Raw genomic sequence first — 25,460 nt, forward strand, 5'->3', positions numbered from 1 at the left:
TATACCCAAAAGTACCAGAAAATACCAGAAAATACCCCAAAATACCATAAAATACCCAAAAGTATACCACAAAGTACCAGAAAATACCCCAAAGTACCCCAAAGTACCCTAAAATACCCCAAAGTATACCCCAAAGTACCAGAAAATACCAGAAAATACCCCAAAATACCCCAAAATACCCTAAAATACCCCAAAGTATACCCCAAAGTACCAGAAAATACCCCAAAGTACCCCAAAATACCCCAAAGTACCCTAAAATACCCCAAAATACCCCAAAGTACCCCAAAGTATACCCCAAAATACCAGAAAATACCCCAAAGTACCCCAAAATACCCCAAAGTACCCCAAAGTTTACCCCAAAGTACCCCAAAGTATACCCCAAAATACCCCACAGTACCCCAAAGTACCCCAACATATCCCAAAATACCCCAAAATACCCAAAGTATACCCCAAAATACCCCAAAGTACCAGAAAATACCCCAAAATACCCCAAAGTACCCTAAAATACCCCAAAATATCCCAAAATACCCCAAAATACCATAAAATACCCCAAAGTATACCCCAAAGTACCAGAAAATACCAGAAAATACCCCAAAATACCCCAAAATACAATAAAATACCCCAAAGTATACCCCAAAGTACCAGAAAATACCCCAAAGTACCCCAAAATACCCCAAAACCTTAAAATACCCCAAAGTACCCCAAAATACCCCAAAGTATACCCCAAAATACCCCAAAGTACCAGAAAATACCCCAAAATACCCCAAAGTACCCTAAAATACCCCAAAATACCGCAAAGTACCCCAAAATACCCCAAAATACCCCAAATTATACCCCAAAGTACCAGAAAATACCCCAGAATACCCTAAAATACCCCAAAGTATACCACAAAGTACCAGAAAATACCCCAAAGTACCCCAAAATACCCCAAAGTACCAGAAAATACCCCAAAGTACCCCGAAATACCCCAAAATACCCTAAAATACCCCAAAGTATACCCCAAAGTACCAGAAAATACCCCAAAGTACCCCAAAATACCCCAAAGTACCCTAAAATACCCCAAAGTACCCCAAAATACCCCAACATACCCTAAAATACCCCAAAGTATACCCCAAAGTACCAGAAAATACCCCAAAAATACCCCAAAATACCCCAAAGTATACCCCAAAGTACCAGAAAATACCCCAAAGTACCCCAAAATACCCCAAAATACCCCAAAGTATACCCCAAAGTCCCAGAAAATACCCCAAAGTACCAGAAAATACCCCAAATTACCCCAAAATACCCCAAAGTACCCTAAAATACCCTAAAATACCCCAAAGTACCCCAAAATACCCCAAAATACCCTAGAATACCCCAAAGTATACCCCAAGTACCAGAAAATACCCCAAAAATACCCCAAAATACCCCAAAGTATACCCCAAAGTACCAGAAAATACCCCAAAGTACCCTAAAATACCCCAAAGTATACCCCAAAGTACCAGAAAATACCAGAAAATACCCCAAAATACCCCACAGTACCCCAACATATCCCAAAATACCCCAAAATACCCAAAGTATACCCCAAAATACCAGAAAATACCCCAAATTACCCCAAAATACACCAAAGTACCCCAAAATACCCCAAAGTATACCCCAAAGTACCCCAAAGTATACCCCAAAATACCCCACAGTACCCCAAAGTACCCCAACATATCCCAAAATACCACAAAATACCCAAAGTATACCCCAAAATACCCCAAAGTACCCTACAAATACCCCAAAATACCCCAAAATACCTTAAAATACCCCAAAGTACCCCAAAATACCCCAAAGTATACCCCAAAATACCAGAAAATACCCCAAAATACCCCAAAGTACCCTAAAATACCCCAAAATACCCCAAAATACCCCAAAGTATACCCCAAAGTACCAGAAAATACCCCAGAATACCCTAAAATACCCCAAGGTATACCACAAAGTACCAGAAAATACCCCAAAGTACCCCAAAATACCCCAACATATCCCAAAATACCCCAAAATACCCAAAGTATACCCCAAAATACCCCAAAGTTAACATTTTTTTTTCTTTTTTTTCTATAACCTGTATTTACCCAGGCAAGCAAGTAAGAACAAATTCTGAATCATCCTGAAATCAACGCTAGATTATCGTTATTATGTTTCCTCATGCACACATGGAAGGGGGCTTGGAGCGGGGCGCCCCTCCATGCTGTGATGTGACCAACGGGATACAGCACACACACATTCCACACAGACAGCTTCGATCGCGGGAGTCAGTCACTGTCCGTGTTGGGAGGCGGGCCGCTGGCTTTACTACAGCACAGCACAGGAGCTCCGTGGGGCAACACCACATAGCTTAACTACATTTCTCAATAGTGTTGCTCCTTTTAACCAAGTAGCGTTATTTGTAGTGTAACGTTAGAATAACACAGAATAACGTTAATACAATTACATGCATCATTGTTTACAATGAACGGGTGGGGCTAGTCAAAGGACTGGAGACGGGGACAAGTTAAACATGAATTAATTTATTATAACAGGTCGTTTTCGAGTCGTGCTGCAGTGCCTACGCACCACAGCTATTCTATTATAATACTGCTTTGACGCTTCCTCCTCATCGTTGATTGCCTGTAGTAGCTGCATCTAACGTTAGTAGCTAACGTTAAAACTAAAAAACACAACCGGACGAGACAAGTTGTCGGCTAGGATAATCACAACAATACTTCCGGTCCGGTCGGTGGGCTTCAAAATAAAAGTCTTAAACACCGGAAAAGACGGAGCGGTGGGCTTCAAAATAAAAGTTTTGGGAAATAAATTTCTCAAAAAAATTCTCTAACCGGTCGCAATAATATCGCTTATCGCGATATTTTCGGGGGCAATTAATCGCCCAGCAAAATGTGTTATCGTGGCAGGCCTAGCAATAGCGAATAAAAGAAATAACTAAACAGAAACGTAGATCTACGTTTCCGGCAACCAAAGGGTTAACATGTAACTTGTTCGACTCTCTGGGAAACTTTGAAAGCCTATCTCAGAGGCGAAATAATTTCATATGCTGCATATGAGAGGAAACAGAAAAATACCAGACTATCTGTGCTGAAGCGCAGTATCGCTCAATTAGACAATATATATGCTGTATCACCATCTCCAGATGCTTATAAGGAGCGTCTAGCTTTGCAAGCAGAACATGATACACTACTGACAGATCAGGTTACTGAACTGCTTATCAAATCTAGAAGCACTTATTACGAACAAGGAGATAAAGCCAATAAATTACTAGCTCACAAGCTGCGCCAGGTCTCGTCTTCACACCAGATTCCTAAAGTCCGCACATCGTCTGGGATATCCTTAGACCCCAAAGAGATCAATAACGAATTTAAGCGTTTCTACCAATCTTTATATACATCTGAAAACGAACCCGATATCTCAGAATTAGATGACTTCTTCCACTCCCTCGATATTCCTTTCATTAGCCAAGACCTGGTAGGAAAATTAGAACAGCCACTTACTACTGAAGAACTATCTATGGCCGTAAAATCTCTTCAATCCGGGAAAAGTCCAGGACCGGACGGCTACTCAGCCGAGTTCTATAAGAAGTTTCTTCCTAAGATAGCCCCTATCCTAAACGAAATGTACAATGAAGCATTTGTAAATGGCACTCTCCCACAGACTCTTACCTTAGCCACGATCTCTCTAATACTTAAAAAAAACAAAGACCCTCTGGAATGTGCTTCATATCGTCCAATCAGCCTACTAAATGTAGACTATAATATCTTAGCCAAGCTCCTAGCAATACGTTTAGAATCAGTCCTTCCGTCAATTATCTCACCTGATCAAACAGGATTTATAAAAAATAGACACTCATTCTTTAATCTCAGACGTTTAGTTAACATCATACATAACCCCTCTATGACCAATACTTCTGAGGCTGTCATATCCCTAGACGCAGAGAAGGCATTTGACAGGGTGGAATAGAAATACCTTTTCTACACCCTAAATAAATTCGGCTTTGGCTCTAAATTCACTACTTGGATACGACTTTTGTATTCATCCCCTCAAGTCTCAGTCAGGACTAATGACACACAATCCAGTTGGTTTCCCCTACAGCGTTCAACACGTCAAGGTTGCCCTTTAAGTCCTTTATTATTTGCCCTTGCCATAGAACCTCTTGCAATAGCACTCCGCCTTAACCCTCTCATCAAAGGTATAGTTAGATACGGCCATGAACATAAGGTATCGTTGTATGCGGACGATTTATTATTGTATACATCTGATCTTTCTGTTTCTGTCCCCGCTGCCCTTATCACTATCGAATCCTTTGGTAGCTTATCAGGCTATAAATTGAACCTTAACAAGAGCGAACTGATGCCACTTAATATAGCCGCAAAAAAGTCTCCTCTACACAATCTGCCATTTAGGATTGCCCACGATGGCTTCACTTATCTTGGGGTACATGTTACAGACAAATTCAACAAACTCTTTCAGGCCAACTTTGCCCCCCTCCTAACTCGTACTAAGGATGATTTTGAACGCTACACCTCTCTCTAGCCGCAAGAATTAACTGTTAAAATGAACGCCCTCCCAAGATTTTTGTATCTCTTTCAATGCCTACCTATTTTTCTCCCCAATGCATTTTTTAAGAAAATTGATGGCCTGATTTTGTCTTATATATGGGATAAGAAGCCTCCCAGGATAAGAAAGCAGCTCTTACAGAGGCCCAAATCAGATGGAGGCCTCGGGCTACCGGATCTTAGGTTCTACTACTGGGCTGCTAACTTTAGGACCGTTCAGTTTTGTAGTGGGATGCCCTCACCTCCAGTTTGGCTGGAGATGGAGGCAGCCTCATCCGTACCGGCATCACTGACCTCTCTCGCCCACGCCACTAGTTTAGGCCCTTATATCCCCTTTACAAAAAATGTATGTGTCAAATCAACAATGAAAATTTGGAACCAATCTAGACGCCACTTTGGCTTTTACGCAACATCTTTTGCTGCTCCGGTGGCCTCAAACCCGGCCTTCCCCCCATCAATGATTGATGGCGCTTTCTCAATATGGACTAGTCTCAGTATTAGAACATTTAAAGATCTCTATATCGACAATACCTTTGCTACGTTCGAACAATTATCAGTTAAGTACGGTCTCCCCAGAAGTAATTTCTTTAGGTTTTTACAAAGCTATGTCCGCAGCTTAGATACCCAGTTCCCCATCCTTCCTGGTGAAACACAACTTGAAATTTGTTTTACGCCTCTTCCCACTCTAAAGGGCTCCCTGTCGAGAATTTATAGGCAGCTAGGCTCACTACAGCCCACCTCCTTAAATATTATTAAGTCCTCATGGGAGGAGGAATTGGGGGATGAGATATCTGACGACATGTGGGAAAAAGCACTCAAAAAGGTTCACACCTCTTCCAAAAGTGTGAAACCTGCCCAATAGTAAATTCTAGACAGCCAAGCTTGTTTTTTTATTGAATGTTTTCTTCTGACGTTGCTAGCTACAGTATGCTCCGTGTTCAAGTAGAATGTTTATTCACCTGAAACCCAATTGATGGAAATGGACCTGATTAGCTTTTTGTGACAATTCAATAGTCTGACCATTCTTGTCTGACAATTCTCAGTAAAATGTACAATGTAATGGAAACACAGCTACTGTCCATAACGTTTGTTGGTGGTGTTTGACATGATTGATAAGTAAGTAAGAGAAAAAACGGATACCAAACCAAACCTTCCCTTTTTAAAGAGGAGATTCAAAACAGCCTTGTCGCCTGAACGAGGAGGTGAGCATGTGGTTTTTCAGAGGGACTTGGACCATAATGGGCTCTCGCTCTCCACTCTCCCATTTCTCTCCCTCTCTCCATCTCTCTTTCAATCTCTCTCTCTCTGCTTTGATCCACAATTCTCGCTGTGGTCTGGTCTCCATGGTAATGAATAAGCAGCAGCAACCTTAACACCTCTCTCTTTCTCCCTCCCTCCATCCCTCTACTTACTCTCTCTTCTACATCTCTCTCCCCCTACTCCTGTCATTCTCCACTCATCCCTCCTACACCCCCCCCCCCTCCTCTACTCTACACAGGTGTATCCCACTTAGCCACCTACTAGCCCACTGCCCGCCAATACCATTGTGGTAGCCATGGCGACCAGCGCGTTGCCTAGTGACAACCTGCCGACCTACAAGCTGGTGGTGGTGGGGGACGGCGGGGTGGGGAAGAGTGCCCTCACCATCCAGTTCTTCCAGAAGATCTTCGTGCCGGACTACGACCCCACCATAGAAGACTCGTACCTGAAACACACCGAGATTGACGGACAGTGGGCCATTCTGGACGGTAGGGCATGGATGTGTGTGCCTGTTTGGATGGGAATTTAAACTGTGGTGAAGTGGTTTGTTTTTAAATATTTAAACTGACCAATGGATACTAATGTTTCTGGGGCACAGAAGTTAAAAGCAGATGTTCCTAATTCAGTATAAACTCTTTAAGTGTAAAAGCCAATCAGTGTGTGTGTGTGATAAGGTCCAGAACTCCAGTCCAGCAATGAGGGGATGTAGGGTGGGAGATCACCAATAATGGCCTTACACAGAATCTGATGCCAATGCAAGTCATGTCTGTCTGCCAGAGAGGACCACCACCCAACCTTAGCATATAGGATACAATGATGGGTACCATAACTGTTACCAGTGATACATCTAAGAACAGAATGATACAGAGTCCAGAGGCTTTAGAGTGGAAGCAGCAGCATTATAGACTATGTCTCCATAATCCAAAACAGACTTCAACACACTGCATGATGAACACACGCCTAAAGGGTGTCTGAGCGTGAAGAACACCCATGACTATGTGACACAGGGGGCACAAGAATCTAACAATCGTCATACATCTTCCAATGTAGCTAATCTGTGTGAGTGTAGTGTAGTGCGTGTACCTCTCTCTCTGCCCACCTTCGTCTTGTCTGCTATATAATGAACATGTTACATGTTAATATGGTTGCTCCTAATAGACTAATATAACAACATTATAATGAACATGTTACATGTTACTTGTCCTGGGTCCTATTGCGCCGCCACATACCGTGCAATCAGAGTCACTACTAGCCAAGTTAGTTTTCTGGCTAACTAGCTAAGTTAACAAATCTGAAGTGAATCTTTTTATTAGATCGCAAGTTAAAGTAAACCTACCATTGTGGCTTTTCATCCGACAAGTCTCCAGCAGCTCATAGAGGGAAAGAATCGCCACAGATGGTCCAATAAACAGCTGCCTGCCTAAAGTTAGCAAGCAAGGCTGCTCTGCAGAAAGCTAGCTTCTCAATCCAATCACAATAAGTTGTCAGTCATCGTCTTCATCTGAAACCTCTCCAGGAGTAAAGAAGAGAAGTTGCCCCCGGTCCATTGAACAGCTGCCTGCCTGACGTTAGCAAGCAAGGCTGCTCCACAGAAATTAATGTGCAGCCTGTCAACTGGGAATCACAACAATTGGTAACTTGTCCATCATCAAACAGTTGAGGGGGAGGGGCAGAGCAGCACTTAGCGCTGCATAAACACTGGCCAGTAAAACGGAGTGAAAACAACACTCCCAGACATACCCCAGCGAAGGTAAGGAAAAACTCACAAAAAACCTAGCAATAGGAAAAAAGCACCAGAGGCAATGTGGAGGAGAGAAACCTTAGAATGGCCATTCAAGGGGGGATCCCCCTTCTTGGATGTCGGTGATAGTAGTGTTGCTAAGGATGATCGGTGGGTGGAGAATAAAACAGGCAAAATAGTTGGTATGTATATGTACACATATATGTGTAATAAAACACAAATATGTACATGCAATAGCAACTGGGGTACATAAGATTTACAACAACAAGAGAGAACGCATATGGAGACGAGCGCTAGTGTGATAATAGGATAAAGGCTAAGTGTCAAGGCTTGGAGCTCAAAATATCAGAGTCATATTCCGTTTGCACATGAGTATGTATTCTGTTCTGATCCATATGACGTATGGGGGCGACGAGAGGATCACATCAACTTGGCCATCACCACGGGGCATCCACCACCTTGGTCATCACCATGAGACATCCACTCACAGAGAGAAAGAGAGACAGTTTGCGTGTTTGTGGTGGGCGGACATAGCAGAAGATAATAGATGTAGTAAACTAAGCATACAAGATACAAGAGTTTTATTTGTCACGGCATACAGGTATACAGTGAAATGCGGGGGGTCTCGCCCGCAACGATGTGCATAATACAAGTAATAATAATAAAGTCCAACCAATAGAGCGACATAGTGCAATAAACAAGTAAACAAAGTAGGCATATCGGTATCTGTACATGAGCTATTTACAGAGCATGGTAGGACATGCTAGATCCTGTGGCAGTGCAGTACACTGTTAGCTACGGATGAGGCATTGGGTCTTTATGTACACTGCTATACAATGCTATATTATACGATCTTCTTAAAGTGATCTTTCCTTCTGTAAAGTGTCCATAGTGTGAGCGTGTGCAGCATGAGTGTGTGTGTGCTCATGTTAAAGTGGCTGCTAGTGTATGAGCGTGTACAGTGTGTGTGCTCATGTGTGCTCATGTGTGCTTGTGCGTGGAGAGTTCAGTGTTCAAGGCTCTGATGGCCTGGGGGAAGAAGCTGAGCCTAAGTCTCTCTGTCCTCGTTACTGGTGCTCACAGGCGTTTGCCTGACCGCAGCAGCATGAACAGGCTGTTGTTGGGGTGGTGAGGGTCTTTCATTATCCTGCAGGCTCTGGATTTGCACTTCTTGATGTATAGGACCTGCAGGTAGAGCTGCCGCGATTACCGCATTACCGCGGTATCGCTGTTACATCACGGCCACCGCAGAGTAGGCTGAATACCGCATCACTGCTGTTTTTTATAATAATAATAATAAAGTACCCTCCTCTCGTTGGGCTTGCGGCTCTGCAGATATACCCTACTCCTCTATCGAGGTTCCAAGCGACCCTATTGGGTACCAGAAAAGTCACGTGAAACATTGCAGACCACTGATTGGTCAGAAGAGAGACGCGTCACACGTTCATCACAATACGGCTAATAACGTTAGCTTTAGCTCCCCGCCGGAGTGGACTACCATCGCTCCTCAGGAGTACTAAACGAGACATAATGATTTTACTGTCTGCAACGAATGTTATAATAAAAGCCCTTCGTTCTATACACTTGTCTGATTGAAAACTTTATTAACAGACCGCAGAATGGGACAACTCAGCACGCTCTGAGCAAAGAAAGGAACTGAGATATGTATTGCTTGCCTTGCTATGGTCCGGTAAATACGCTGATGTTATTGAACGTATAACTATATAATGTTAATGCCACAAAACGAATGCCTTTATTATAAAGTAGTAACTTTATAGTAATAATAATAAGAAAGGGTCGGGGGGGTAACCACCCCTGCCCGCGACACCGAGTGAACGGCGCACGACCAGAGGGGAAACTTGGAATCCGTGTTTCACTTTCAATAACTAATGCGTGCTTGCCGAATCCCAAACAATATTCATGCTGCAAAGTCATCCTCTAAAGATAGACATTTAGACTAGAGGCAGGCTATATGCTATAAAGAGTAGACTACTACTAAAAAAAAAAAATGCATTCAAACTTTTTTTTTGAATTTTGTGTGCGTGCGGTAATAACCGCGGCGGTAGGAAATATTTTGCAAATTTGTGCGGTAAGGAAAACATCAATACCGCGGCAGCTCTACCTGCAGGGTTGGTAGTGCAATACCCGTGGTACGCTCGGCTGAGCGCACCACTCTCTGTAGGGCCTTCTTGTCCTGTGCCATGCTGTTGCCATACCAGGCAGTGATGTTTCCAGTCAAGATGCTCTCTACAGCTCCGGAGTAGAAGGACTGGAGTATCTTCCCAGATACTCTGAACTTCCTTAACTGTCTCAGGTGGTAGAGGCGCTGCTTCGCCTTTTTTACGACTGAGTCTATGTGTGTTGTCCATGTCAGTTCCTCTGAGATGTGGACCCCCAGGTACTTGAAGCTGCTCACCCTGTCCACGGTAGCCCCGTTTATCCTCAGTGGTGTGTGTGTCCCCTGCTGTCTCCTCCTAAAATCCACGATCAGCTCCTTGGTTTTACCAATGTTCAGGAGCAGGCTGTTGTCCTGGCACCAGCGTTCCAGTACCTCAACCTCCTCCCGGTAGGCCTTCTCGTCGTTGTCCGAGATCAGCCCCACCACCACTGTGCCTCCGCAAACTTCACTATGGAGTTGGAGCTGAACTTGGCCACACAGTCGTGTGTGTATAGTGAGTACAGCAGGGGGCTCAGAACACAGCCCTGGGGGGACCCGATGCTCAGGGTGATGGTGTTGGAGGTCTGACCCCCCACCCTGACCACCTGGGGCCTTTCACTCAGAAAGTCCAGTATCCAGGCGCTCAGAGCGGAGCTCAGACCCAGCTTGATCAGCTTGTCCACCAGTCTGGTGGGGACTATGGTGTTGAACGCTGAGCTGTAGTCAATGAACAACAGTCTCACATAGCCCCCCTTCTGGCGGTCAATGTGAGAGAGGGTGCTGTGCAGTACTTGGGACACCGCATCGTCAGTGGACCTGTTTGGCCTGTATGCAAATTGCATAGGGTCCATATCACTGGGAGGCACAAATGTGATCCTTGACCAGCCTCTCGAAACATTTCATGGCCACAGAGGTGAGTGCCACCGGTCTGTAGTCATTGAGACATGTTGGGGAGGGTTTCTTTGGTACAGGGATGATGGTAGACATCTTGAAGCAGGCAGGGACCACTGACTCCGCCAGGGATCAATTAAATATGGCGGTGAACACAGGGGCTAGCTGGTTAGCACAGGACTTAAGTATGCGTCCTGTTATTCCATCTGGGCCAGCAGCTTTTCTGGTGTTCACCTGCATAAATGCTCTTCTCACACTGTGTATCGACAACGAGAGAGCGTCCCCGCCCCCCCGCGGTTGCCCCCCCCCCCCCCCCTCCACAACAGCCGGCGCTCCAGTGACGTCACTAGCCGTTGAGCTAGCGGCGCCACTGTCTGCACCAAACCGAGCGTAGAAAGAGTTGAGTTTGTCCGCGAGAGAGGCGTCGTCGCTCCCCATTGAGGGGGCGCTGACTTTGTAGTCAGTTATTGTCCTCAGTCCCCGCCATAATCCTCTTGTGTAGTTTTGTGCCATTTGTGTCTCCAATTTATCAGCATATGTCCGTTTTGCAAGTTTTACAGCCTTGTGCAGAGTATAGACTGTAGCCTTGTACTCCTCCATATTTCCTGACTCTCTGCCCAGGTTGTAGGCAGTGGTGCAGGATTTCAGAGCTGCTCTGATAGTACTGTCCACCCATGGCTTCTGGTTTGGGAACACCCGCACCTTCTTTGTGGGGACAATACTATCAGCCAGTGTTGTGATGAAGCATACAATGCTGTCCGCAAACTCGCTGACGTCACTGGCGCTTCCTTGAAACATATCCCAGTCGACATCCTCGAGAGCGTCCTGAAGCGTGGCCTCTGATTGGTCGGTCCATTTTTTTGTCTCACGTGAAACGACGGCGTCACGTGATCTTTGTTTGTAAGCGGGATAGAGGATAATGGAGTCATGATCCGATGTGCTTGTAGCCCCCGCAAATGGTGGAGCCCGTACAGCCTTGTAGCCGGCTCTGAACGGGGTGTAGCAGTGATCGAGTGTATTCCCTCCTCTGGTGGAGCAGGCAATGTGTTGAAAAAAGGACGGCATCACTTTCTTCAAATTTGCCTGATTGAAATCACCAGCTACGATCATGGCTGCATCCGGGTGCTTGATCTGGTGCTTGTTGAGATTCTCCGCCAAATCCGCCAGGGCCCTGGCGGTGTTTGCTTGGGGAGGGATATATACTGCAGTCATGATGACCGCTGTAAACTCACGGGGAAGGTGGAAAGGGCGACATAGAATGGAGATGTTCCATGTCCGGGGAGCATGAACGGGAGAGTACCTGTACCTCCTTGGGGCTAGTCCAGCCATTGTTCGTAAGGAGACAGACCCCCCCGCCGACGCTCTTACTGGAGGCTTCCGTGCGATCCGCGCGGAAGACGGTGAAGGAGTCCGAGGGAGAGACGCTGTGATCCGGAGTCGCTGGCTTTAGCCATGTTTCCGTAAAACACAAGATGTTGGCATCTCTTACTTCTCGTTGGAATCGGACCCTCGCTCTCAGATCGTCCATCCTCCCCTCCAACGAACGTGCATTCGCCAGAAAGATGGATGGAATTGCCGGGCGGTAAGCAGCTCTTTTTAACCTCAGTCTGATTCCTCCTCTCTTCCCCCTGTGCTTCTTCTTGCCGGCTCCTTTGTCCTTGTTGACCCGCCTGATCTCCGGTGGTCGTATGACGCCCCCGCCAGTGATGTTTTCATAAAAAAAGGAGTAAAAACAAACATAATAACTAAAAGTGTGCACAATCGTTGCTGAGCGAAACCAACGGCGACTAACCTGGGTCGCGCCATTTACATATATGTGAATAGAATAGATACATGTAGTAAGCATATATGAACTAAACAGGCGCAAACTACAACATGTCGTCAACTTTGCGTAGCATTCTCAGACTATTGATACAGACACACCCCGTTCCATGAGTGGAGAGACCTGCTGCAGACATAGTGGAGGTAATGTAATTATTGCAAATGGTAACTGACTGTTTTGACTAACGATACGCATGAACTCATCCAGCGCCATCGCTTAATGAGCCAGGGGGCGCTAGAACGCCATCGCTTTAACACTTTCAGCGCCACGCCTGGTTTTCCGTTTTACCGCTTGAATGCCACCATCGGCGCCAATGTTAACGTTAATATCGCCTAATCTATGTTTTAAATTATGGCTATGTGTCTAATCTGCCCATCGCATTATCAAAGACTATTTTCCAGTCAGTGCTGTGAAGGCAGATTGTTTTTTTATCGCGTCGTTGCCGTTTCAGAGCAGTTAGAAAAGCCCCCGTTTTGATATAAAAAACAGCTCATTCTGGAGCATTCTATGAAAATCGTCTTTTAGTGGAATATTCCACAACGTTGATATTCGTCGGCCTTTTTATGAATCGTTTTCAAATAAACGCTAGATGATCAATATTATACGTGCACGCACGCACATTACGGCCGCGCACTGATAATCGCTCCGTTGATTTCCTCACAGACTTTTACAGTGAAACCGAAAGAAGACATTTCACAAAACAGCTTATAACTTCATCAAACTTACTCTGATTATCCTACCACTGATAACATAGAGTCCTTACCTGACATCAGATGGTATCCAACTGGTATATTCCAATTCCTGATCACCATTCGAAAAAATCGATACGTGTATGGATCCAACGCGATACAGTAGAACTCCATGATCCGCGGGGATCTGAGGCTCCAGAATGAACTCTAGTAACCCCGGCTGGATCAGTGAACTGGAAAATGTGGAGTACCGGATTTTTTTCCCCATTCATTTTCATTGAGTCCATTCCAAAATCACTTATGTCATCTGGGAGACGACAGGGGGCGCTTTTTTCCACAGTGATCGCCGGCGCCCCTCGGCTATACTCGGGTAGGCTCGGGTGATGCAATACATTTTCAGATCGCAAAAAAAAAAAAAAAAAAAAGATTCAGAGAAATCTCGTGAGTGGCATGCAACCACCTATAAAAAAAAACGTGAAATCTCGTGAGTGGCACTCAAAGTGTTAATCAATGGGGAGACTGCGAGATTTTCGAGTGCTTAAAATATATCTTATATTATAGCTATGGGTCTAATACACCCGTCGATTGTCAGTGAGTTGCTTCCAGTCAACATGCACAAAACAGATTATTTTTTCATCCGTACATTTCCGTTTTATACCGTTTTGAATATGAGTATAGTTTTGGTGATTCTTAGTAATCCCAGGAAAAGACACGATAATAGCGTTTTAGTGGAATACACTAAACACGTTGTAATTCTTCACCTGATTATCGAATCTTCCTGAAATCAACGCTAGATTAACATTATTATCCTTCCTCGTGCATACATGAAATGGCCCTCGTAGCGCGGCGCTCCCCCCCCCCCCCACCTCCTGCACCCAACGGTAAACAGCCACACACACACACACACAGATAGCTTCGATTGCGGTAAAGAAGAAATATCAGATCAACGCAGGATTTTATATATAGAGTCCTTACCTGGTCTCTGATGTAATGCAAAAGAAATAATCCAATTATCTGATCACCATTCCAAATACTGCTCGTGGAGGTCCGTCCCACATTGCCCGGTATTGCATATGAAGGGGGGGGGGGGGGGGGGGGGGGGGGGGGGGGGGGCGCTGAACGGTTGGCGAGTTAACCCGACTTTTTCCGTGATTGGCGCTGAATGAGTTAATCATCGGGTATATTGCTGTGCATTATTATGTCTGCGGAGTGAGACGTAATACAATCGGTAGCGTGTGTGTGTGACTCCCGCAATGTCTCATTATTGCTGCTGACATGCGCTTTAAGATGAGCTATACAATATACAATTACTCGAGCACTACTTGAGTAATTCATGCAAGTACTCAAGCCGATGCCTAAACCATGCCCATCACTAGTTTGGTGGGGGGCTATCTGTCTGTGAGTGTGTGTGTGTGTGTGTGTGTGTGTGTGTGTGTGTGTGTGTGTGTGTGTGTGTGTGTGTGTGTGTGTGTGTGTGTGTCTGTGTCTGTGTGTGTGTGTGTGTGTGTGTGTGTGTGTGTGTGTGTGTATGTGTGTGTGACAGATGGACAGTGAGCAATATTGGACGATAAATGGTGTAGGGTCGGGTGAGTGCATAGAGGGGGATGTCTAGATTAGGTGTGTGTGTGTGTGTGTGTGTGTGTGTGTGTGTGTGTGTGTGTGTGTGTGTGTGTGTGTGTGTGTGTGTGTGTGTGTGTGTGTGTGTGTGTGTGTGTGTGTGTGTGTGTGTGTGTGTGTGTGTGTGTGTGTGTGTGTGTGTGTGTGTGTGTGTGTGTGTGTGCGTGCGTGCGTGCGTGCGTGCGTGCGTACGTGCGTGCGTGCGTGCGTGTGTGTTTGTGTGACTTGGCTGTGACACCAACATCAAGGACCCGTACCTGAAACACACAGAGAATGATGTACTGTTGGCTATATGGGATTTAAGTGTTGCGTGTATGTGTGTGGTTTGTGTGTAGTTGTGTATGTGTGTGTAGTTGTGTATGCGTGGGGTTTGTGTGTGTAGTTGTGTATGCGTGGGGGTGTGTGTGTAGTTGTGTATGCGCGGGGGGGTGTGTAGTTGTGTATGCGTGGGGTGTGTGTGTGTGTAGTTCTGTATGTGTGGGGTTTGTGTCTGTAGTTGTGTATGTGAGGGGTTTGTGTGTAGTTGTGTTGTTCTTATCCATGTATTTCTGCCTCTCTCATAAAAGTTAACAACTCACCTAAGGTCTGTTTTATGAAGGCACAGTTACTCTCTGTGTGTGTGTGTGAGTAGCCATTACCAATAAGTAGCTAGGCTGTGTAGCGTGGGGACAATTGCTCTTTGTGTCCTTAAGTGCTCTTAAACCATACAACCTCTGGAATATTTGAATCTTGAATCTAATAATAACAACAGCTATCACTATCAGCTAAACTGATAGAACAGAACCTATTCCTAATAATAACAACAGCTATCACTATCAGCTAAACTGATAGAACAGAACCTATTCCTAATAATAACAGCTATCACTAACAGCTACACTGATACTGTAGCTGTGGTTTGTGTGTGTAGCTATCACTATCACTAGCTAGGGTTTTTATGTGCTAGGCCCTAGGGGTTTTGTGTGTGTGACGTGTGTGCGCTATTGTTTGTGTATATGTGTGTGTTTGTGTGCGCATGCGGGTGTATAAAGACCTCTGTCCCTGTGTCTCCAGTGCTGGACACGGCTGGCCAGGAGGAGTTCAGTGCCATGAGGGAACAGTACATGAGGACGGGAGACGGCTTCCTCATAGTCTTCTCCGTGACGGACAAGGCCAGCTTTGAACATGTCGACCGGTTCCACCAGCTCATACTACGTGTCAAAGACAGGTAAAACACTAATACTTAGGTAGGGTAGGCGGAGGGGGGTGTAGGCAGAGTTAGCCCAATAACAGATAATATCATAAAAACGTCTTTGAATTATGGTAGTAAAATACGAATCAATTAAGTCTGTTGTTCATATAATATAATAATAATAACTTTATTTGTATAGCACTTTTCATACAGAGGTTGCAGTTCAAAGTGCTTCACAACAGTAAAAAATACAGGCATAAGCGAGCATAAAAAGATAGACAGGTAGAATCACAGTGTTTCACATTAGGATCTAGCATCCCAATAGGCTCTCCGCTTACAGTTTTCAGTAACACAAATAGTAAAAATAGTTTAAAATGATTCAGTTTAAAAATAGTAAAATAAAAATAAAATAAAATAAAAATTATAAAATAGAACGGACATAAAAAATACAGGCATGAGCGAGCATAGCAAGATATGGCAAGTGACAACAATGCATAAAGTTTACAGACAATCCATGCTGATTGATCTGCCATAAGCAAGTGAAAGTTTACAGACAATCCATGCTGATTGATCTGCCATAAGCAAGTGAAGATTACAGTCTGTTCTAACAAACCAAACTGCCATGTATTAAAGTTTACAGACAATCCATGCTGATTGATCTGCCATAAGCATAAGATTACAGTCTGTTCTAACAAACCAAACTGCCATGTATTAAAGTTGACAGACAATCCATGCTGATTGATCTGCCATAAGCATAGTGTTTCACATTAGGATCTAGCATCCTAATAGGCTCTCTATTCAGTAATTAAAAAGTGCACTAACCGACGGACATAAAAAAAAAAAAATACAGGCATGAGCGAGCATAGCAAATAATAAGAATAGTTTAAAATGATTCAGTTTAAAAATAGTCATCAGTAAGAAGTAAAAAGTGCAATAACCGATACATGAATTTGATAGGCAGTGTAAAAGAGTAGGCAGGGTAAGAATAAATACAAGTTGTGTCAGGATATCCCTGATGTTTCCTCTTGCCACTAGGTGGTAGCAGATATCTATCAGTGAAATGCCTGAGCAAAGAGATAGGTTTTAAGCTGTCTTTTAAAGATGTCTAGCGAGTTGGCTTCCCTGATGTTTTGGGGTAGTTTGTTCCATAGTTTTGGGGCATAGTTGATAAAGGCTGCATTACCGATCCTCTTTTGACTGCTTCTGGGAGCCTCTAGTAGTCCAGCAGCTGATGATCGCAGTGTTCTTGCTGGTGTGTAATTTATTAGAGTGTTGGCGATGTAGCTAGGTCCCTGTCCATTTAGAGCTTTGTATGTAAGGAGAAGGACCTTAAAGTCAATTCTAAATGTTACAGGAAGCCAGTGTAAAGCGGCTAAGACTGGACTAATGTGCTCTCTTCTTTTGGTTCTAGTTAGCAGTCGGGCTGCAGAGTTTTGGATTAGCTGAAGCCTCTCTGTGGTTTTCTTAGGGAGACCTGTGAAAAGTGCATTACAGTAGTCTAACCGGCTAGATATGAATGCATGAATTAGCTTCTCAGCATCGTTCTGATTAATAAATGGTCGTACTTTTGCTATATTTCTGAGATGGAAGAACGATGTTTTCGTCACTTTGCTAATATGAGAATTGAAGTTCAGTTCTGAATCTATGACAACCCCAAGACTAGTGACCTCAGATTTGATCCAAGGGGTTAGTCCCCCCAGGTTCTTTATTAATGTTTCTTTTTTAGTTTTAGGGCCGATAATTAGAATTTCAGTTTTGTTCTCGTTTAGTTTCAGGAAGTTCTTACTCATCCATTTATTTATTGCCAGTAAGCAGTCTGTAATGGAGCTAATCGCTGTATCATTTGGTTCAGCAGATATGTACAGTTGTGTATCATCCGCATAGCTATGGAAATCTACATTATGTTCTCTGATGATATCACCCAGCGGTAACATGTAAACATATACTTCTCCTTTACGTGTAACTTCTTCATCACACCACTCACTTCCTTTGCTATAGCTTCAAACGGTCTGGTTGGTCACTGAGACGCGACGGTTTCCTCGAGCACAGAGCGCAGGTATTTTCTGCAACATTGGGGAAACTAATACGCAGCCACCTCACTGGTATCGAATCCAGCTGTCAGCATTGCTTCCGGCTTGGCCGGCCGTCATACTGGCTCGATTGGCAGAGTCAGCGGGAGGGAAGCCGGTGGGTGGGTCTGGGTCGTTGTGGACAGCGACTCCTACAGTTCGGTCGGGGCGCCTGCACAGCGAGGGAAGGATCTAAGAGAGGTAGTGTGACCTTCCACACGTTAGTGAGAGTCCGCACTGCCAGGTGAAAAGAAGTGGTGGGCTGGGTACACATGTGTCGGAGGAAGCATGTGATAGTCTCCGCCCTCCCAGACCGACGGTAGGGGGTAGAGTGCGCAACGACCAGGAAGAGGATTGGGAATTGGCATAACGACTAACATTGGGAGGGGAGAAAAACCGAAAAAAAGAAGGGGGAAAAAGATAATAAAAAAATAAAAAATAAAAACCAAAGTTAACTTTTTAAGGTCAGAGGGAGCAAGTAGGCCTACATTCCTGTGCAAGAACAAATGACTGAACAAGCTATAATAATAATAATAATAATAATAATAATAATAATAATAATAATAATAATAATAATAATAATAATAATAATAATAATAATAATAATAATAATAATAACTTTGTTTTATATAGCGCCTTTCATAATTTCATTATAGGTCGCTTTACATAGGGGGAAAAACAACAATAAAAAACATGGTCGACAGACACAACATTCAATGCAGGATTTTATGGGGAGCCAGTGGAGGTGGGTGAGGGTGGGGGTGATGTGCTGCCAGGGTTTGGTGCGGGTGAGAACCCTGGCAGCTGAGTTTCGAACATACTGGAGCCTGTCCAGGGTTTTGCTTGGAACCCCGGACAGGACCGCGTTGTGATGAACTGTGTCCGGGTGGTGAGTTAGGATTGAAACCAGGAGAGTGCTGAGCCAGTGATGCCAAGGTGGTCGAAAAGGCAGTTGAGGAGGATGGAATGGGAAACCGAAGGCTGCAGAAAGGTCCAGGATGATGAGGATGCTGATGTGGCCAGAGTCAGCTGCAAGGAGGAGGTCGTTAGTAATTTTGATGAGGGCGGTCTCTGTGCTGTGGTGAGTTCTGAAGCCGGATTGAAAAGGCTCAGAGTGCTCATGCCATGGTTGGACATATATTGATGGAGTTGGGCGGCCACTGCTTTTTCCAAGATTTTACTAAGGAAAGGAAGGTTGGAGATCGGGCGGTAGTTGTTGAGCTCATCTGGGTCGAGACCGGGCGTCTTGAGGATGGGAGTGACGGAGGCTGTTTTGAAGCAGGAGGGGACGAGACCAGATTTAAGTGAGGAGGTGATAATGTTGACCATGGTGGGGCAGAGAGCACAGAGGTAGATCTTGACCAGGGTAGTAGGCATGGGGTCGAGTGAACAGGTGGAGGCTTTGGTCGAAGCTATAAGCTTGGCAACTTGAGGACCATCCCCGGGAAGAAGGAGGAGAGGCTGCATTGGGGGGGGACCCAGGAGGAAGTGCACATGAAGGGGAGAAGGAGGGCACCACAAGCTGCTGGTAGATGGCAAAACATTAAATACATTAGTCTGCTTCAAGTAGCGTTACAACCTTCTGTACAGGTCTATCAAGGAACACTCTTTTAGTTGTAGGTTTCCCTTTTTTGTCAAAGGTGGTGTCACTCACCAGCAATTTCAGTTTTCTCACCCTACCATCTGACCCTGGATAGACGTCTGTAATTCTGGCCAGCTTCCATTCATTACGTGGTGCCAGATCGTCTTGTAGAAGAACGATGTCGTTGACCTTAGAGTTCCTTTTGTCCTTGTGCCACTTTTGTTTGCCGATTTCCTTTTATGGCAATGAACGCTCTTAAGGCATTGATAAATGCATCAGTTGTCATATCATATTATGTCATATCATAATCACCTCTATGTGTATGGCCCTTGAACATAGACAGATAAGTAAGAGATCATATCTTTTGAGATCCTTCCTTCCTTCAACATAGATCATCCAATGTAATAAAAAAAGTCAACCAATGAACTCGTTTCTTGTACTGGATCTCCTCTCTGGTAAACAAGAATACCCTGAAGACTCCAGCAGGAGCACTCATTCAAGGGTACTACGACTATGCTTGCACCTCATGGTACCAAAGCACCTCAAAGGCACTAAAAAACAAATTACAAACATCTCAAAACAAGCTAGTCAGACTACTGCTTGACCTGACTCCTAGAACCCACCTCACCCCTGCCCACTTTGACAACCTAGGATGGCTTAGAATAGACGACAGAGTACAGCAACTTGCAATGGGCCTGGTCTACAAGATACACTACGCGACCAAGGTACCCATGTACATGTCAAAATACTTCCCAAAGGTAAGTGAATACCACGATCACAACACCAGAGGGAGCTCCACAAATCATGTTAAACCCAGATTCGGCTCAAACAAGGGACTAAACACGTTTTGCAATTATGCCACATCAATGTGGAACACCCTACCCAAAGCTGTAAAGGAATGTGAATCACTACCCACTTTCAAAAACACTCTCAAAAAACACCTACGGGAGACTGCAATTCGAAACTGGCCCCTACAAATTTCCTAACCCAGTTGTACAGTAAATGACCAAGTATGGCTTTGTCAGTATTCCAATGTACAGTGTACAGTGTCCCCCCCCCCTACCCAACCCCCCCCCCCACCTCCAATGTACAGCCCCCACCCACCCACCCAACCCCACCCCACCCACCCAACCCCTCCAATGTACAGTTTCTACGTCAAATGTATATACACTCTTTTTCTGGACACTTTTGTATCACAAACAGTACTGTATTTGCAAATCTGATATGTCATAAATGTATAGATGTAGCAGTACTGTATCTGTATGTCATTTATGTCATATATGTTATGATGAATTGAAAATGGGGGACCCTGATGTAAACAAGACGAAAGTCTTTCTCTGGTCTGCATCCCCTTAACAATTGTATGTATTGAGCTGTACTGTACTGTACCCATTCTGCAATCTGTTAATAAACTTTTCAATCAATCAATCAATCAGACCAAAGCAGTCTATGCCAGATAAGGGTGGAGTTGCTTCCGATCTTGTGGTAAGTCACCCACTCCTTGTTCTTCAGTACATCTTCTGTACTTTCTACACTTGACACATTCCGAGAATCTCTGTAGGCGATCCAATAATGATCTGTTTCCCTTTGCTTTAGTGTTGCACACAAAAGCCTTGCAGAGTTCAGGATAATCTTCCTTAATTTCTCCCACCTTGAGTTCTCTGACAGGTCGTTTTTTTTCCTTTTTTCTTTTTCTTTTCTTTTTCTTTTCCTTGAAGGGTAATGGCATTTCGTAGTGACCATTGTTCTTTTGCATGATGGTTTCTCTCAACTTCGACAGGCACTTGAGATGTTCTTGAGACACAGGGTCATGTTCTCCAGTTCTTTCTGAGAAGTCAGATTCAAGAACCCTTATGTCTGAGGGAGTCATTTCTTTTACTTGGGTTCGTCTCACATAGTGTACTTCAGTTTTGAGATTAACAGAAGGTTTCACACCTGCTGTTACTTGTCTCAATACTATGCGATGGCTGATTCCGATGTCTACACAGGGATTCCCATGGCCAACAATACTCCATCCAAGGTCTGTACGCTGTGCATAAGGCTGACTTTCTTTGCCAGACACAACTTCCCTTGGAAGCAGGGCTTGTGAGCAGTCATACCCAATGAGCAGACCTACTTTGCAGTCCTGCATAGGTGCAATTTTTCCTTGGAGGTTCTCTAGATGGGACCACGCTTTTGCAGTTCCATCTGTTGGTATGTGTGTTCTGTTGGCTGGAATGAAATCCCGCGTGTAGACTGGTGGTAAAGATATCTTCTTACCAGAGTAAAAGCCACAGATTTTTAAGTCGTTTATTCTTTCAGAGCTTACTACTGTGGTTCTTGAGGTCATAGTAGAGAGCTTGACTTTGACTTTGACTTTTGCTTCCAACGCTTCTGCTACTTCCCTTAGAATAAAGGTTGTCTCGATTTGAGAATCCAACAGAGCGTAAACAAGGACTTCTTGTGTTGGTTGAGTCGTGGATGAAAGCCAGACAGGAATTATTGCAGTTGTTTGTGTGTTAGCTTCATGAAGTATTACTCTATGTGAAGTAGAGTTTGTGGCTGCTTCTTTGTATTGTGTTGATTGAGGTCTTTCTTTGTACCATTGTTGACTTGTACTTGGCTTGTCTTCATTTAGCTTAGCTTGTGGTGGTCTTTGTCCTTCTTTGGCTCGCTCCTCATGCAGACATGTAGGATGCTGCTTGTGGCACATGTTGCAAACATTCCTACTGTTGCAGCTCTTTGAGTAGTGACCAGACTTGAGACAACCATATATACTTTTTTTTTCTGGACTCTTTTTGTATCACAAACAGTACTGTATTTGCAAATCTGGTATGTCATAAATGTATAGATGTAGCAGTACTGTCTATCTGTATGTCATGTATGTCATATATGTTACGATGAATTGAAAATGGGGGACCCTGATGTAAACAAGACGAAAGTCTTTCTCTGGTCTGCATCCCCTTAACAATTGTATGTATTGAGCTGTACTGTACTGTACCCATTCTGCAATCTGTTAATAAAGTTTTCAATCAATCAATCAATCAACCAAAGCATAGCTTTCCTGCTTGAACAAATTTGACTCTGTCTGAAACAGTTTTCTCCATGAACTTCCTGCATTTATGCAAAGTATGCCCGTACTTCTCACAGAAAATACATGCTATGACATTCATGTTCATTGGAACATGTGGTCAGTGTCTTTGCTTCAAAGCTTTGATATTTTGGGAACTTTGGTTTTTCAGTCTCACCTTGTTTCAGTGACTGTAGTGTTGTAACAGGGTTGCAGGCAATTTTCGCTTCTCTTGTTAGAAATTTTACAAATTGGCTGAAGGAGGGGAATTGGTTACTCTCTTCTTCTTCTTGGATAACCATCCTGTTCCATCTCGCCGTTAGCCAATCAGGCAACTTTAAAAGAATTTTCCGGTTTAGCGTTAGAATGGAGTAAGTCGCATGTGACACAGCTGCTCTCCCGTTATTTTTTTTTCCGTTTTAAAAACATATTTATAAACCATTAATGCGTTTAAAACTTGACGCATATATCAACTGAGATTATCAACTAACTATATTGACCAAAAGAATCGAGATGCCAACAACAAGGAAAGACACAACGAGACCAAAATCAGTCGCAGATGACCCACCTAAGGAAGCAGGATTCGTGCGGCAAATAGCAGATAATATTGACGTGACAGTGGCCGCTTCAAGTTCAACCCCTTCAAATACCTACGCGGACACCGAACATATCATCCGGAGAATGGAGGAAATGGAGAAGACAATAACCCAAAAAGTAGATGCTATTAAAGAATCTATCGAAGGCAAAATAGAAGCGCTGAGAGCGGACGCCGATGCACATATTAAACGCACCGAGGCTCTGGAAACAGGTATGGAAGTCCACCAACAAAATTTCGTTCGAATCGACAAAGAAACAGATGATATCAACGTTAACCTAACTGCTGAGATGAAGGGAAACTACAAAGAACTCAATACGGAGCTCAGCGAGATAACGATGGAGCTTAAGCGAATCAATGAAGAACAGAAAGCCAAAATATTCGAGATGGAATATCAAAAACGCAAGCTGAATATTCGTATAGTCGGTCTGGACGAGTCGGTGAGCTGCGCACACACTGAAGTGTTTGCCACAGAATTACAGAAAATATTGGGAACAGAGATCCTTCCTAAAGTACCAGAGGTGGAACAGTGCTACAGATTGGGGACCCGATCCAATGACAATAACGTTAAGCCCAGAGTGATATTGGTTATCCTGCGCCAAGTCAGAATAAAAGAAATGATTATTCGTGAAACTCGCAGGATGAAAGGCAATCTGAAATACAAGGATATACCAATACACTGCTTTGAAGATTATTGTCGTGAGGTAGTGGACCTGCGTGCCAAGTTCAAGACGGTGATGTCTCAACTCTATCTGGAGAAATACAGACCCCTACTAATATACCCTGCAATACTTCGCATCGTCGATAAACAAGGAGCAAGGGTTTTCCTCAACTCGCCTGAAGATGCAGCCAAATACATGTCTGCACAACACGCAGGATAGTGTATAAATGGCCTTTTAATCTCTGTTATGCATGGACACCATATACTAGTATAAACTTAAATGAACCGATGATTTGGGACAGAGAGACCTACGAGCTCAGAGTTATTGAATGCTTTCCCCGTCGGGATTCTATTATTGCGGACATATTGGATTCAAAATTGGAACACTCCAGAACATACTGGATCATTCGAACACTGTAAAAACGACATATTGGAATAATCTAGAACATCTAAAGCATTCTTTGATATAGGGAACATTCTGGAATAACAGCAATACGTGGCCAGACATACTACCAGAAGCCCTTCGGGGGAATAATCAACAGCATCTAGCTGCAGAACCAAAGAACCATCATAGCAGCGGCCGGCTGGAATAACATTCTACACAACGGATCATCGCCCACCCCTGGCCAGGGGAAATGCTGCATTTACATATTTAAAAACTGTTTTTTATTAATTGGAAATATTTCCACTACTTCTCCAATTTATACTTTAGTTGTTTAAGCATAGCAAAGCTCTTTTAAGATCTAAGTTAATGTTCTCTTCCTTTTACTTGTTTTTTTTCTTCTGTTTTCTCTGATTTATTGAGGCTCTCTTTTCAGTTCAATACCTCCATATTATTCATGGGTTACTATAAATTACACAAGTTCATATAAAATGTAAGTGATTAGGGCATGATAATTAAAGCTTATTTTTTATCTTTATTTTTAGTTTTATCTTATTTAAATTTTTATTTGACGGGAAAGTGGCCAAGCCACAGTCGACATTCTACTTATGGTAGAATTTAGAGTGTTAGATCCTATGGTATACATAGGAATGTTAAGGATAATTGGATCATTCTGGGATATCCGGTGGTGCAAGGGAGGGAGTCATACGCAAAGGTTGTGTTCATGGAACACAATCCTGTACGACTCTCGGTGGGAGGGGAGGGAAGGGGATTTTTATTTGTATATATGTATGTTTTTAAGCTCGGCTCTCAACGGGACCTCACTAGTTGGATGTATATCTATTATCGCCTCGCACTCCAGAAGCATTACCAAAAACTACAATACAACATGTATAGATTATGGCTAGTTTGAATATAATTATATGGAACACCGGGGGAATAAATAACCAACTCAAACGCAAAAGCGTGCTCACACTGATGAAAAAAGAACATGTGGACATTGCTCTGCTAAGCGAAACGCACATTCTAGAGAAAGACATAGATAAATTAGCGGACAATACATATCATAATATTAGTCACTCTTCTATTGGTACGAGAACTCGGGGTGTAGCCATAGTCGTTAAACGTAAGTTGAATATTGTATTAAAGGGAGTATGGTCTGATGTAGAAGGTCGGATAACTATAGCTAAGATTGTACATAAGAACAG

General features: G+C 43.8%; 1 protein-coding gene across 1 annotated transcript in view; it reads left to right on the top strand.

The window, feature by feature from the left end:
- Positions 1-6,123: 6,123 nt before the first annotated feature.
- The window catches only part of mrasa (muscle RAS oncogene homolog a), a gene marked incomplete at its 5' end in the record, with an annotated part of 43,925 nt that continues 24,588 nt past the window's right edge, over positions 6,124-25,460 (top strand). The window contains 2 exons of the mRNA XM_084314446.1: positions 6,124-6,316; positions 15,797-15,950. Coding sequence (XP_084170572.1) covers positions 6,124-6,316; positions 15,797-15,950 — 347 coding nt within the window. The remainder of the gene's footprint in view (positions 6,317-15,796; positions 15,951-25,460) is intronic.

This window comes from Notolepis coatsorum, assembly GCF_963971535.1.
Source record: "Notolepis coatsorum genome assembly, chromosome: 5".
Lineage (NCBI taxonomy): Eukaryota > Metazoa > Chordata > Actinopteri > Aulopiformes > Paralepididae > Notolepis > Notolepis coatsorum.